Genomic DNA, 16,390 nt, shown 5'->3' on the forward strand with positions numbered 1-16,390 from the left:
CTTAAGTTTAAAAAAAAATTTAGCTGTGTAAATACAGGATGGGAATGCTTACCTTCATAACATCACTTTCATAACATTTTGTATGAAATGGTTTGCAGGGTTAGATGTAAACGTTATTCGCATGCACTTATAGTTGTGGACAGCCCAGAGAGTGTCTGCATTGCTGGATACTCCATTGAAGAGGGAAAAGGATTCATTTTACTGTAGCTACAGCATGATGACCAACATGGGGAAGGATCTGGGAAGAGGAGTAAGGCAGAGAATATATGTCCAGGGGGGCCTTGTTGTCTAGGTGGGGAGTCTAAGGAAGCTGCTAGGGATGTTCAGTCTGAAAAAAAGAACTAAGTAGTGAATGTCCTTGCTGTTTTCAACTATTTGAAGGATGATAAACAGACTTTTCTGGGAGCTGAGAGAGTTCATTGGCTGAGTACTTGGCTGAGGTCCAAGGCTAAGGGGAGAAGTGCTGCTTAGAAGTCTGGCAGGTGATTTTTTTTTTTTTTTATCAGTCATATAGCTGTCCCCTCCCCCAAATCCACAGAAGACCTTCACGCGCTTGAGGCTTGAAGAAAGAGGACTGGTCAGGGGCCATGAGCTTACTCGACTCTTGTTTGTATGATTACCTCCAGTGCCCTTCTTCTTGCTGCCAGCACAGCAGCCTCTAACTGCTGCTTCCCTCAACCCTAACCAGCTGGCCAGGAAGTAAAGCAACACCTGGTATACTTGACTGTAGAGCTGCTTAAGCTTTAACATGCACGTGAATCCTCTGGGATCTTAGTAAAATGGAGATTGAGTCACACAGGTCTTGGTTGGGGCCAATCTGAATTTCCACTGGTGGTGATGATGCTGGTCTATGGTCCATACTTTGAATAACAAGGCTCTACTGCAACTCATGACTCTTCCCTGCAGGCTACCTCCAGGTGTCTTTAGGCCAAATGACCCCCTCCTAGGTGCTCTGAGGACTAAGTCCCACACCTCTGTTAGCAGAGGGTTACTGTGTGGAAATAGTGCCGTATTCCCCTCCCAGCACCCACGAAACCATCTTACCCAGATAGAACTTAGCCTTCCAGTCTCCTTGTCATGTGTAGGACCACTTTAGCAGTTATCTGATGTATTTGAAAAAAACAAAAAAGCCAAAAAAAAAAAAACAAAAACCAAAAACATGGTCTTGACTTCATCCACACTGTTGGAAATCTAGCACTTCCTGAATGTGTGCATTATGCTGTCAGAAACCTTACCCTAAGAACCAAGTATCCATTTGCCTAACAATCAGGCAGATTTCTTCTCTTTTAGCTGTATGTGGAGATTACCCTGAGGTAACAGCTTGCTGTAGTACTTTGTAAAGTAATCTTTAAAAGGTATGCTTATAATGAGCCCTTGCTCAATGAAGCCATAACCCCAGGAATAATGATTGAATCTAGTTAAATATATCTGCCTCCCGTTGTCTTTTTCTTTTTTTTTTTTATTCTATCAGACGATCTATAGGAGGATTCTAAGTCTTTGACATCCTTTTTAAGGTCCTGTCCCTTCCTGCAGCAGTGGCTTATTGGTCAAAGTGAAGTAATTGAGAGATGTCTCATGACGATCTTGGTGAGGTCTCTTATACAAAATCGTGTTGCTTTTCTATTCAGAAACTGGCCTTGGGTAAGGAACCTAGTATCCCTGATCACATGTGAACTCCTCTGCAGAAAGGAGATAAAGATACTAACCTTGAAGAAATTAAATGAGATGATGTTTATGAAAGCAGTTGGTCCATTCCTGGCATATGAAATGAAATGACAGCTTCCTTTGTCTTCCATTTGTTTCTAACTTTTGTATGAGGGACACATTTTATTTCCTTTTTTGCTAGTCTGAAAGCATCTTCCGAACAGGATCTATATTTTAAGTCCTTTTTTAGCCCTTTACTATGTGTTCAGTAACAAAATGTTGAATAAATTAATGAATGACCAGATGATCTCTAAGGTCTTGCTGACCTTTTAAATTCTCTGATTTGGATTCTTTTAGTGTTCTAGCTGCTTAGAAGCAATTTGGAGAATTCCCTTAAGATGAATGTCTTCCATGTTAAGGATTTTCTTTTTTGCAGTTTTATAAAATATGTATTCTGTTATTACTAATAAGTACATACCTGGGCTCAGGAGCTGGCTGCAATAGTACAAGGAACCTCTTGAATTTACGACCTTGGGCCTGATTCTTTGTCTAGTATGAATTGGGTAGGTCAGAGTCTAGTCTTTGCCAGCACTGCTCTCTTGGGAGGATCCCTGTGAAAGATGAGCAAGAAATACACATTTGTTATTGTCCTATGATTTGGGAGTCTCTCATAATAGAGTCTGAGTTTCAGATCTATTCATTTCGGTGCTCATAGAAGATGTTTTTGTGTGTGTGTGTTTTAGATTAAATTATGATCTGGCTAGTGGGGTCAGGCCAACTCAGCTAATCAGAGGAGAAACAGTGGGTCCTTTTGAATGTAGGGATGGTACCTGGCTACCTACATAGGCAGGTATTTCTTGAGTTGTCTGTACAGATGAATTGCTGACAGACCATGCCAGTTGAGGCCATCTTTACTACTGTCATTGTGCCTCTGAGATGGACAGCAGGCTGGTAGAAAAATGCATGTCAGATTTAGACCCGAATTTAAAACATGGTAGGTATATTCTAGAACCTCAGTTTCTTAGGGATGCTATCGGCCTTTTAGGTTTGTCAGGGTGATGAGTTAGATAGTATATGTTAAATGCCTAGTGCAATGCCTCGCGGTGAGATTAGGCTTGATTTAATGACGATGATGCATTTCAGAAGAGGTTTGGACTCAAAGTATCAGCCCTGGAGCATGTCTGGAAGGAATGTCCCAAACTTGACTGCTGCATTTTATGACAAAAGTGCAGACTGCAGTGGTGATGCTGAGTTTTTCATGGATCTGGAAAATGTGACAACAATCTGGGGAGAGAAAAGACTCAATTGCCTGTTTCCTGACATGATAATTTGAGATACTGTCCATATGTGAGTGGCTTCAGCCACTCTTCCCCTACTCCATTACATAGGAACTGTTGTCCACTTAAGGCTTTTTGTCTAGGGGGCAATGTGTTTAATAACGTTTTCTTATCTCAATTTATTTCAGTTCCTGATACCCAACCTGACTTCTGTTTTCCTTTAATTCTTTTTTTTTTTTTAAATTTTTTTTCAACGTTTTTTATTTATTTTTGGGACAGAGAGAGACAGAGCATGAACGGGGGAGGGGCAGAGAGAGAGGGAGACACAGAATCAGAAACAGGCTCCAGGCTCCGAGCCATCAGCCCAGAGCCTGATGCGGGGCTCGAACTCACAGACCGCGAGATCGTGACCTGGCTGAAGTCGGACGCTTAACCGACTGCGCCACCCAGGCGCCCCGGTTTTCCTTTAATTCTTAAAAAAGTAGAGGAGCCAGAAATAAAATGAAGCATCATTAAGCCCATTTCACATGAGTGGCCTTTTGTAGACACTAGAGGGTTCTGAACTGTACCTTTAAGTGTTGGAGAGATCTTGCACCAAGCTTTGCTAATTAGCTTGTGGCCTGTCAAGTCAGAGTGGATCAAACAGTCTCTGGTTCAGAGGCTCAGGGTGTCACTGTGAGGTTCTCCAATGATAGGTGAGTTTGATTCCATGCAGTACAAGTGGTTTTTAGTTATTAGATCTTTGTATCCTGTTTAGCTAATTTTAGATTCTGAGAAACTGGGTGGTGAGTTTGTGAGTAGGGAGGATTGATAACTGTGGGATCCAGAAGTAAAAACAAACATATTTTTGTTACTCTCCATACAGCTATTTTGAACTAGAGAGCAGTGGTCTGAGGGATGAGATCCGATATCACTATATACATAACGGGAAGCCCAGGACCGAGGCGCTTCCATACCGGATGGCAGATGGACAGTGGCACAAGGTCGCTTTGTCAATTAGTGCCTCTCATCTCCTGCTCCACGTCGACTGCAACAGGTATGTCTGTGCTTTTGTTCTTTTGTGATTCTGTCCTTGAAATCGAGCAGTGGGAAGGGGAAAAATATCAAATCCCTCCAGGCCTTGCTGGGAAATAAAAAAACCAAGGGACCTTAATTGTAATTTAACCTACCAAATGGGCCATTAGATGTGCTGAAATGACCAACTGTAATATGCTAAGAAAACAGTTCATTAAGATGAAACAGTATCCTGTGATTAGGAACAAATGTACAAAAGGTTGATTACAGATTGGGGAATATTAAGTGCACCTCCGTGTACTCCAGGCACCAGCTGAAATTCCATGGAGCTGTGCTCACAGTTAACTGTGATATATTGTTGTTGAGTTCGTTCCACTTGGAGGCAAATAAGCCATTCTACCTTAGAATGAATCTGAGAAGCCTGTGCCACTGAAGCAGCTAATTCTATTTCACTTCATCAAGCACAGCTTTGCTTAAATATCTTTTTCCAAATGGAGGCTTCTTAAAGAGGCTGTGCTTTTTGAATCTTTTGGAATTAATGCCATCCATCCTCTGCAGAGGAATGAGGCTTTCAGTTTGCCAGAGGATGGCAAGACTTTGTGACATCTGGGGGATTTCATCGGGCATTGTGAACTGGGGTGGGAAGGAGATCTTGTCCCCCATGTATGTCACTGGAGTCAGGTTTGCTTCCAGCTGAAGAAAGACTGACTGATGGTGTCTGTCGGATCATTTGCGGCTGGACAACTGGTGAATGGTGGTCAAGGGGAATGTTTTGACCTCTCTAGAATCCACTGAAAATCCTTGTGGATAGTGATCTTACAGAGAATATTTTTGCATTGTGAGCAGTGCCCATGAGTTGTTGATTCTTGTTAATGATACAAAAAGTTAACTTGTTCCATTAGGCTCAGGATAAGGAACAGGCATGTGGGGAACAAACTACCTTCTGGGACCAAACAGGAGGAAGAATGATCCAAGGTTAATCAGCTCCAGACTACAATTCTAATGAGGAGGTATTTGAATGTACTTATAATTATAGCTCTGCAGTCTGTTTTGGAAGAGGACCTGGAAGGGCAGAGAACAAATTAATGCCAGGCTTAAGGGAAGTTCTGCCATCTTGAATTAGTCTTGGTCTATTTTGATTTGTTGAAGATGTTTGTGGCCTTGAGAAGAATTGTGGCTTCAACCAGATTATAATAAGTGTGCCTGGTAAATTTTTCATAGAAACAACTTGTTCCTTGTGACCCTATTGTCCTAACTTGGGCAGCCTGCATAAAGCCAGCCCTCAGCCATCATCATGTCCATTTCCACCTTCAAGAGCTCATTGGTGGGATGCTTGGGTGGCTCAGTCAGTGTGAAGCATCTGACTTTGGCTCAGGTCATGATCTCATGGTTTGGTTTGTGGGTTCAAGCCCTGTGTCAGGCTCTGTGCTGACTGCTTAGAGCCTGGGGGCCTGCTTCAGATTCTGTATCTCCCTCTCCCTCTCCCCCTCTCCTGCTCATGCCCTGTCTCTCTTTCAAAAATGAATAAATGTAAAAAAATAAAAATAAAAAAGAACTCATTGGCTACTTATTTTCTAGAAGTTAGGTAGTAGCATTCTTGTTGCTGCCCCCCAGCCCCCACCTGTATTACTGCCCAAATGGTAGAGCAGAAGGGCCCTGCATGTCCTATGCCACAGGTCAGAAAGAGGCCACAAAGCTCTAGTTTAGTAATTCCCACCTGAACAGTTGGGAGACATTGCTGGTTTCTTGCTATGCAATTTTTTGCTTCTGCCTTCCAAAAGTGTTTTTTCTTTTTTAATATAACTTATTGTCAAATTGGTTTCCATACAACACCCAGTGCTCATCCCTCCTTCCAAAAGTTTTATCTGTTTTTCTAATATTATCTCTGGAGGAGAAAAAAGAAGAAAGGATAGATCTCTGCTAATCTAAAGTTTCACACCTTCACAGATACTCTGGTTCCTATGAAATACTCTTTTCTGACATCCTTAGCCACTTGCCCGCTCTGAATTTGTGGAAGTTAATTTATTTTCATCTCCATTTTTAAATTTCTAAACTAGGATAATACCTATTCGTAGATGGGAGTGCTAAATGAGATAATCCACATAAGGTGCTCTGAAGTGGTGCTTCATCTTTGCTCAGGGTGATGTTTGTTGTGGATTCTGCACGTTTTTGGTACCTCTTTGTCTCCAAACTTTCAGCCACTGTATGTCCTTCTTGGCTACCTTGGCCCTTTTAAGAGCAAAGTGGATAGAGGATGGGAGAGCTGGAGCCCCCAATAGTCTATAGGGTCATCCTCATTTATAAGGAATGGACTGAGGGGGATGCTGAATATTCCTTTCCTTCTCTTGAAAATTTTCATACTTTGGTTCATGACCTAACATGTCCTTTATGTAAGATCTTGGAAGGAGAATGTAAAGTTGTTTGCCTGTTAATGATTCATGGGCCCAAACACAAATGAGGTTTTTAGATAGATCGGGAGAAAGAAAGACCCAGAACAACTGGGCCACAGGAGAGGTTAAAAACTGATTTTTGGTGTAGTTCCCAAAGCTGATGACATGTAAGAATTTTGGGGGAACTTATAAAAAAGATGGAGTTACCAGGCCCCATCTTTGATCTGTTGGATCAGATTCCCTGAGGGTAGAAATGTCTAAAAAGCTATATTTTTAACAGGCTTTCCATGTAGCTCTTATGCAGGTGGTCTAGCTTTGGTAAATGGAGTGGTATTTCACAACCACTGGTTTAGGTGGAAGGGGAGAAAGCTGGAGAAGAGGCTAGGCTGCATTGAATACATGAGAGATCCTGGAAAACCAAGTACCTGCAGCAGAGCCCTCAGGAAAGAAGAAAAGATTAAGGAAAGAGGGCACTGTCTAGTGAATAACATAGGCTTGCCTTCTTCACAAGTTTCTTCTTAGCACTAGCTGATTCTAGAGTGGCAAATGTCCTGGTCCATTTGTCATGATACTGGTCTACCACTTCTATAGGCCACTCTCACAGAGAGTGAATGTTACAAAGGCTGATTTTTACTCCTGAAACTATTCATTTCATACTACCTGAGATTATTTTGAGTTGCTTTTCCCCTTAGAGTTACACTTTTTTCTCAACCTGTTACCCACTAGAGTTCTGCTGGTTAAGTGGCAAACAGTGATGTGGTAACATTTATTGAGTGTTGACTTGTGCCAGGCACAGTGCTAAGCTTTTATGTAGGTTAATTCATCCCATACTCATGCTGTTTCTTTCTTGTTTTCAAATTATAGACCAGAGGTTACATTATATGTCTGCAGTCCTGCTTCTAGTAAGTGGTTGTACTGGGATTTGGAATCAAGTCTGATTCAGGAGTGTTCTAACTGCTAGATCATTTAGCCCAATGTGGGGGACCATGGCACTGGACTTGGAAGCTGAGGGAAGTCCAGAGCCTGGTTCAGTGTGATCAGTTTGCTCTCTCTTGGTATTTTCCTCTCACACATCTTACGTTGCTGATATTGGAGTTGTTTGGTAGGATACAGAATCTTCCTGATGGAACCCATTGCATTGGCATGGGGGAAGGGACCTGTGTTTATTGAATACTACAGACCAGGTAACATGCTGGGCATAATATTTATTAGGATATTAATGTGGGGACAATTTATTAGACCTGTTGCACAAGTTTGGAATTAGAACGGCTCAGAGATACATAATTTAAAACTTTGAACCAAGATCTAACTCCCAAGCCTTAGAGTTTCTGTCCCTCCACGCCACCTCTGTAAAGTGTTAATGATCTGTACTTCCCAGGACATAGTCACAACCACATTAGGGAGTCTTCTGAGGGGAGAAATGCTCCAAATTTTCTGGACCATAAAGACATTTGAAATAGGAAGATTTCCCTGGCAATTTTATTGCTCTGAAGAAGTGGTATGTGGTGAGATTTTCCACCCTTTTTAGCTTAGAATTGAGAAACAGCCTTTTCAGACCTAATTACATTAATTGTCACAAGAGAAGTGACTGCTATTTTAGTTGGTGGTTTTACACTTCCTGCTTGCTTTGGAGACTTAGTTTTCTTCCTGCTTTAGCTGTTGAGCTGGGCCTACTTTTAGAAGCTCCCAAAGTATGGGTAGCAGGTTACCTCAAGCTAGAAACAGAAAAGGAACAATTCAGTTGGGCGGCTAGCCTGATTATCTCCATTGCCTTGGGTTTTTCTCCAGCTGCCTTTATGTTAATAGTTGCCAACAAAGACAAGAATGAGGCCTGTGCTAACCTTCCTCAGATTGTCTCATTCCATTCTCCTTTCACCCTGTGGCCTGTTCCCATTACTCCGAGCCCTGAATCCACTGACATCTGGGATTCAGTGCATAAGCATTCTGTTCACCACAGAAGACTTTCCTCCCCTTTGTTTGGTAACTTTTAACTTTCAGTCAACCTATCAAATTAATGTATTGGACACACTCTCTGCCAGGCTGTGGAGGATACAAAGAAATAAGAGTCCTAGCCGTTGAAAGTTCATGGCTTATTCACTCACTTTTAATTCTGAAACCACTAGGGCCCCCCACAGTGATTGGGCCTGGCCTCCAGATATCAGAGAAAGCATAGACTTGGACTGAAACCCTATTAGCAGGCTGATTGGACAACTCCTAATAGCAGTTGAGCAGTGGAGAGAACTGAAAAAAGTCATTCCCAGCATCTTGAAGTGACTGGAGCCGAGCTTCTCAACAGCTGAGGGACAGACTCAAACGTGTTTATCATTCTAATGGTACATTCACCCAGCACTTTGTGCAATATGCAGGTGTCCCTACTCTAAGCAAACCTCCTGTTGCCTCACTGCTGGAAAAATTTCTCTTACACAGTCATACTGCAACACAGCTCTGAACCCTCACCTCATTGCTTCAGATTTGTACAAGTGTGCACACACGTGTGCAGTGCAGTTGTCACTCTGACAGTCATGGTCTAGACAACAAACACACTTAAGTTTTTTAACACCTGCTATTTGTTTATTGCAGAGCACATTGAATTTTTGCATACAACTGATCTGGAGCATGCAGAATTTGAAAACTTACTATAAATCACTGAACAAGCCAGTAATTCAACATTTGTGTCTAATATTTCAGAATAACTTCAGGATATGAGCATCTGTTTCTCTAGGTTTTTCATAATGAAGTATGTTTATATGGCATCTTCATTTCAGGGAGCTCCCAAAGAATTTACAAACGTCTTATTAAACCTAAATTCCTTAATGTAGTTAAGCCACATGTATAATGTACTACATTGATTTTACAAACATTTTCACTATAGTAAGGAGGGGGAAATTAAGAGATGACCATCAAAGGCTATAGCTTCCAAGAGATCCTGGCCAAGACTCAATCTCCTGGCTTTTCAACTGATACGTTATTCACTTCACAAACTGGAACACATGCGCACAATTTACCAAAATTAAAATAAAATTGAGAAACCAGCATATGCCTCAGGTCCAGCTTACTCATCAGCTCCAGACCTTCTGTCCAGGAAGAGATGGCAAGTAAGCTAGAGAGAGAGGATATTCCCGTGTGCAAATTTTAACAATATCAGGCACCAGTACAAGAGACGTTGTAAGGCAGTTCATGATGGATTGCTGGATTCCTAATGGAGACACTCAGGTCTGGTAGATCACAGGAGGGAGAACTGGGGTGTGGACTGGCCTCTCAGACTCCTCTTACCTTCCCAGGTGAAAATGAATTACAGTTTTTGCAGCTATACAGTTTTGCCACTGTGTGATCTGATTCTGTATCAGTCACATGAGAATTTGGCTTGGAACAGGGCTCATCTTGTAAGTATTACAAAGCCAGTCATAGTGTTGATGAGAGAGGAGTGTATATGCATGAGTGTGTCAAGTTGAGGGAAAGCTTGCAGGGAGGGCCAGAAAAGGAAGTATGAGAGAGGGGAGGTTAGAAAAGGAAAGGGAGAGCTCTTGTCTGTGTGATGAGGCATATGAGCTCTCTGGCTTAATCTGGACTGAAAGGAATGCTGAATCTTTGTCTTGGTTTTGCCATTTATAAAATGGGATTTCCATGCATTATGCAGGAGTGTGAAATCAGGCCATTTGTGTCTTACATTCCTTGAAGAGTCTTAGTTTGTTCATTCACTCATTTGCCAGGAACTGCACTTGCATCTGTAAAAAGGGAAATCATAGTGACTCTTCTAACATAAGATTGTAGGAATGTAGCAAGAGAGTGTATGCAACATCTTGATAATTTCAAGCTGCTTTGTAAACACATAGCATTATGAAACATCAATATATGCCATCATATAGAAAAGATGTTAAAATATATTGGAAAAGAGTGCAGTAAAGTCAGATTTTCACCTGTATAAAAACAGTAGCTCATGTCGCATAGATCAGGGCCTAGTGTGTAATGTGGATCTGTGGTGCAATGTAGGATTTGAGATCAATCAGGTCCTTGAAGTTCTTCTGATGGCCAAATCTTAGGCAACATTCTCCAACAGTTTTGGTTCCATGGTTGCCAGTGCAGCACAAAAATGGTTTTTACACCAACAGAGTCTCTTCAACAGGTATGTAATTGTAGAATCTCTTTAAAAATAGGTAACTATTGGGCACCCGGCTGGCTCAGTTGGTTAAGCACCTGACTTTGGCTCAGGTCATGATCTCATGGTTCATGAGTTTGAGCCCCACATCGGGCTCTCTGTTGTTCACACAGAGCCTGCTTCAGATCCTCTGCACCCCTGTCTGTCTGCCCCTCCCCCGCTTGCACTCTCCAACCCTCAAAAATAAACAAACACTAAAAAGGTAACTATGGTGAATAGGAAAGAAGATATTCCATTGTGATAAAGTCTTTTGTTGATCCTTGAGAATGTGGCATGACATTTCCCCCTTTTTATTTGTGAGGAGGTACAGAAACTTAGTTCCCCCACCCCTTCTCAGGAGCCAAAAATATCATGGTTTTTATGAGAGGATGTAAAGCCAGGTGAAGTCTCACTGAGTGAGGAAACTCACTTGTTAAAATTTCCTAAATAAAATAAAGAGTATGAGTTTTTCTACTTGGAAAATCTGGCTTTTTAGCACAAAAGTGTTCTGCACTGCCAACTTGAGCTGAAAGAGATTGTTAAATTGGTATGACCTCGGAAAGTAGTATAGAGTCTCTGGGCCTCGCCCTTCTAGGTATACAGTGAGGGGCTTGGGAACAGATAATTTTTGGGTTTCCTTCTAACTCTGACCTTCTGCGTATCTTTCTGATCTTACCTCATCACAGTATTTAGGGCGTATGTTTCTTTTTTTCAATCTTCAGGACCCTGGAGAGCAACTCAGCTTTGCCGTCATCACAGGCCCTTAGTATAGTATAAACAAGCAGGGGGTTTGCAATGATCTGGATTGATAAGTGGGTTGACATTGCAGCATGCTGCTGGTGAACAAAGACTACTTACCCTAGATGCCCAATCTTTTTTTCTCACTTGTCTCTTTCCTTGCTGGAATAGATGCTGCATATGCATTTTTAGATGCTAAGGGATATTGGCCTTTTGTTCTCTCCTTCTGCTCCTTATTTTTCTGAGTGTTCTACCCAACATGTGACAGTCGACAGCCTTTGGGAGGTTCTGGGTGACGTGGCAATGAAGGCCTTGGTAGATCGATGATCTACAAGATAGAGCAGTGCACTGTAGCCAGCAGATGATGTATAGTTATGCTGTTGAAAAACATTTTTCTGAACACTGAAGGGAAAAAAAGCCTTTGCTGCCAGCTCGGAGAAATAATGGGGGAGACTGGATCTAAAGATCCAGGTGGCCAGTGCTGTAGATTCTTTGGCAAAGTGGAGAGTAGCTGCTTAATTATTAGGCAGTTGAGACACTAGGGTATTGGATGCCTCGTTCTGACTGAGCCCCTCACACCTCTACCCATGCTGGTTACCCTGTGGCCTACTCATTCCTACCTTGTTAGGTAGGTTCCAACTTTAATTTTGCCTTGTCTTCTAATGAAATCAGTAGCAGACCTATTTCTAATTTTGTCTTCTCAAGAACCTTCATCTTCTGCTCTCATTCCCCAGTGGACTTAATGAACTTGTACTCTGGTGTTTTTTAGATTTGTAAATGGAGAAGACTGAAAAGGAATACAGTAGAACCTATCCCTTATTTGGTGGTTTGTTGGCTACATGAGGCCATAAGTAGATTGACAAGAAGGCACTTTATTGCATACATAGACCTAAAATGTATTAGAATAGAGAGGGAAATAGGACTTCATTTCCAACTTCAGTGATTTCATCTACATGCCTTCAGACACATCCTGAATTGTCGTTGTATTGCACGGACAGGGGTCTATACCAGATAAATGGAAGGGGAAATAGGCTACAAGAGAAATAAATGTTTTCTTGTAGGAAAAAGATCGATGCTTGCATCTTTATCGTTACAATTTTATTGTCTTTTTGGTGGATATGCGTAGTTATTTTTTAAAAAGGAAAGCAAGGAGAGAAAAGTCAAACTAGAACAATACATGTGATGGAAGGAACCTTGTCTTTTTAAAGAATACATTTATATATTGTCTCTGTTCCTGTTAGGATTCACTCGTTGGAATAGAGCATTGGGGAATAAAAAATGCATGAGCCATGAGGACTTTTTACTTAAAAATATTGCGTTAGTTTTTTAGTTAGACCAGGGGTACTGATGTGGTCATTGAAAAGAATGGCTTTTCTACACTGTTGTAAGGACATTCTTCTATCTTTTTGGAAACTCAGTGCTAAACAGCAGCCAGGGTGGTTGGATACAAGGAAACAGATGTATAGTTGTATCTGTACAACTGTACAGATACAAGTACCTATTTGGTGGCTTAAAAAAATTTAACGTTTATTTGTTTTTGAGAGAGAGAGACAGACAGAGCATGAGCAGGCGAGGGGCAGAGAAAGAGGGAGACACAGAATCCAAAGCAGGCTGCATGCTCCCACCTGTCAGCACACAGCCTGACGTGGCGTTCAAACTCACAAACTGTGAGATCATGACCTGAGCCGAAGTTGGACAGTCAACCAACTGAGCCATCCAGGCACCCCTGGTTGCTTTTTTATAGGGGGTATGGCAGGAGTGGGAGTGTCGTGTGAGGATGACGCAGCTTACAGGGAAAATGTTTCTGCACATTGTTTTCCCTGTTCTAACCCCAAATTCAGTTGACTTTGTCCCTCAGCTCATCCTTCTTAATTTCTTGTGAGTTTCTACCACCAGGAGTTCCAGAGTCACTAAGCCAGTTGCTTAATGTGCCTGGACCCTCACCTGAAGGTTTTGCTGGGCAATTAGAATGGAAATAATTCCCCTTCTCTTTAGAGGACCTGTTGTGTGATGCTTTCTGCAACTCTTCCTCAGCAATGTCATGCTGCATCTCTACTCGTTAGAGTCTATTAGTCTGAGGATATAACTTTCCTGACAGCAAACTTCACACACTCGAACTTACAGGCTTGGGATTGGGGCTATAAGCTGGCTTCGTTGGGATACTCAGAATGCCCGTATTAATCAGAATGGAATTTTATTTCCACCAGAGGTAGATAGCTCCAGGCTGTGACATCTTGGTACATTCTCAGCATAATACTTGACTCACTCATTCACTCAGTGCACTTTTGCTAATACCTGCTCTCCAGGTCTGATGCCATCTTTGAAGGACAGGCAAAAGAAAAAGCTGGGGAATGTACAATTCATATTTCTTGAATTCTTTGACATTTTAGCCTCAGAGGTTCAGCGCCGTGCTGCGGGAAGCTCAGACTGCTTCATCATTAGCGAGTTGAGGTTAGTGTTTCATATTTCTTTAGAGCTGATTCCTGTATTCATTTGTTCTTCAATATAACCCTCTGAAGCAGACATTGCATCTTATAGTTGGGGACTTTTGAGGTGCTGAGAATAGAAGTGACTAATCCAGGAGTATATAGGAAGTCTGTGCAGACTGGAGCCTGGGTATAGAGGTCCTTTCTTATTTCTTCAGGAAGCTTATTCCAAATGAAAACATTCCATTTTTCCCCTCCTTTTTCTTTCTTTCTTTTCTTTTAAATTTTTTAATGTTTATTTATTTTTGAGGCAGAGGGAGACAGAGTGCGAGTGGGGGAGGGGCAGAGAGAGAGGGAGACACAGAATCTAAAACAGGCTCCAGGCTTTGAGCTGTCAGCACAGACCCTGATGCGGGGCTTGAACCTGCAAACCATGAGATCATGACCTGAGCCGAAGTCGGACGCTTAACCGACTGAGCAACCCAGGCGCCCCTTTCTTTCTTTTTTCAAACACCCCTTGTGACAAGAGAAAACTTTTAACTTCTCACAGAAAAAGTACAATGTATCCCATTTATAAACTGAAGAAAACAAAGGCCAAGTTTTATGTGCTACTTACTAAGACCGGGGTAGTGGTCACCTCCCAGGGCCACTTCCCTGTTGGACCAAAATCTGTCTTGTACGTTCTAACCACTCTTGGTCTTCAGACTCTTGAAGGCTTCTGTGGTTCTGTTTTTAGATTTAAAGACTCTCCTTCCTTCTTGGAATCTGAATGTTCATATGTTTGTGGTTTCAATACCACAGAGATGATATTGGGTCAGCCCTTCGAATGGCCCATCATCCTCTTATGATTTGTATGAGTTGCATGGGCCTCTGTGCTAATGGCCAAGGACCTAATCTTAAATCATGACTGACTGCAAATGAGCCATTTGGCCATTTCTTCAAATGTGCGAGAGATGAATTACAGGAGTTCCCAGTGTTACATGGGTGGTTTTGTACTGTTTCAATATAAATTCTGATATTCACAATTTCAAGGTAATATACTCTGTGTTCCTTAAGGTGACTTTGCAATCACAAGGTCTCATTAAAAACCACTGGAAATGAAATAGAGAGTTAGGTGGGGGACCCCCATTTAAGAGGACTTATGTCATTATTGCTACTTTTATTAGTATCAAATTAGATACATACTGGAGCCTGCAGGAGCTAATAAGAGTGAGGCACAGGATGTAGGTGAGCACATTGAATTCAGAGTAATTTTCACAGATAGCAATTTTTCGTAGACATTAGGGTGATACGTAAGGACTTCGCTTTGCAAACCTGATTACCATTGTCCCTAACATGTAGGTAAGTGCATGTAATGACCTCCTGTAACTTTTAAGATAAAAGTCACAATCCTTAATATAGCTTTCAGAAATTTTACTTGGTTTGGCCCAAGTTTCCCTCCTTAGTTTCCTCTTGCACTGCTTTTCCCACTTCTCAGACCTCAGTTTCTTTCAGTTCCTTAAGGGAACCATATTCATTTATGCCACAGGATCCTGTACATGGCATTTCTAGAATATGAAGCTAAATCCTACTTACCCTTAATCTTTAGGACAAAAGTAGTCTCTTGTGTTTTATACTTGGGCCATAAAATAGTGCTCATTTTCCTGCAGAGTAGTTTTTGGTCATTTGATTGATGTCTGCTTTTCCCACAGGCTGTAAGCACCCTGAGAACTCCCCACTGTATCACCAGTACATATTATACAGCTGTCATGTAATAAGCCGTCAACAAATACTTGTGATACCTGAATAATGAATCAGTGGAAGAGTTCTGGTTTAGGGGTCTGCATTTGTGGCTTCTGACCTGTGATCTTAGCCTTCTAAATGGTTCCATTAGTTAAGTCTCCTTGTTCTTTCACCTCAGTCTCTGTGCCGTATGGGCATTGTTTCTACCCAGTCTGCTTATACAGGGTAATAGGGAGGATCCAGTGAGAACCTTCATGGGAATGTGTGTTGTAAATTTCAATGTGTTTTGTAAATATTAGACACAGGGAATGGTGAAGATGAAGTAATCCTCGAATTTCTGCTTTGAACTTGGGAGGATTATTCTTTTCTAGAGGAAGGCAGTGAATCTATAAAAAGGCTTTTGGTGATTTCCTGGTCTGATTCACAGCACAAGGTTGAACCATGTCTCACTCTCAAGTTGAATTTACATGTGTCCTGTGTCTGCAGGAGCTCTGGCAGGCATGAATGAGTGTAGGTGATTTACAGATAGGGTATGAATGTAAACCCATCACAGGTAGGATTAAGGGCCAATGTGCCCCTTCTGCTGGAGAGCAAACACAGTTGGGTGGTACATGTGTGTGTCCTGTAAGGTTGCTGTATCACCATTATAAAATTCTGTGGAACTCCTTCTTGAAACTGCATTTAAAGCTTGCGATAAGGGCCTCCTATCAAGCCTGTTAAATTAAGCCCTTTGGGCAGGGTTTCGTGAGTATTTCTCTTTTTCTTTTTAATGAGTATTTTATGCTATTTTGGTATAGACTTATTGTGAAGCTCAACAGATTTTTTTTCTTCAATTTTTTAAATTATAAAAGGTGCTTGCCAGATTCACAAAATAAAACGTGTAAGAAGCTATGTGGACAGAAATTCTAGGCAACCATATGAAGGTTGGTGTGAAAATTTACAGAATAGGCATTTTTTAGCTTTATACGATGGAATATCTGATAAATTTATCAATGCATTTCCTGTATAAGCTACATGATCTGTTATAGTAGTGAATAATAAAAA

The 16,390-nt window shown here is 41.5% G+C and overlaps 1 protein-coding gene across 2 annotated transcripts in view; it reads left to right on the forward strand.

Moving 5' to 3' along the window:
* Nucleotides 1–16,390, forward strand: part of NELL1 (neural EGFL like 1) — an 891,388-nt gene that overhangs the window by 126,324 nt on the left and 748,674 nt on the right. For both annotated transcript variants that reach the window (XM_058688463.1, XM_058688464.1), the window contains exon 4: nucleotides 3,787–3,957. In XM_058688463.1, coding sequence (XP_058544446.1) covers nucleotides 3,787–3,957 — 171 coding nt within the window. The remainder of the gene's footprint in view (nucleotides 1–3,786; nucleotides 3,958–16,390) is intronic.

Source organism: Neofelis nebulosa, chromosome 10, assembly GCF_028018385.1.
Source record: "Neofelis nebulosa isolate mNeoNeb1 chromosome 10, mNeoNeb1.pri, whole genome shotgun sequence".
Classification (NCBI taxonomy): domain Eukaryota; kingdom Metazoa; phylum Chordata; class Mammalia; order Carnivora; family Felidae; genus Neofelis; species Neofelis nebulosa.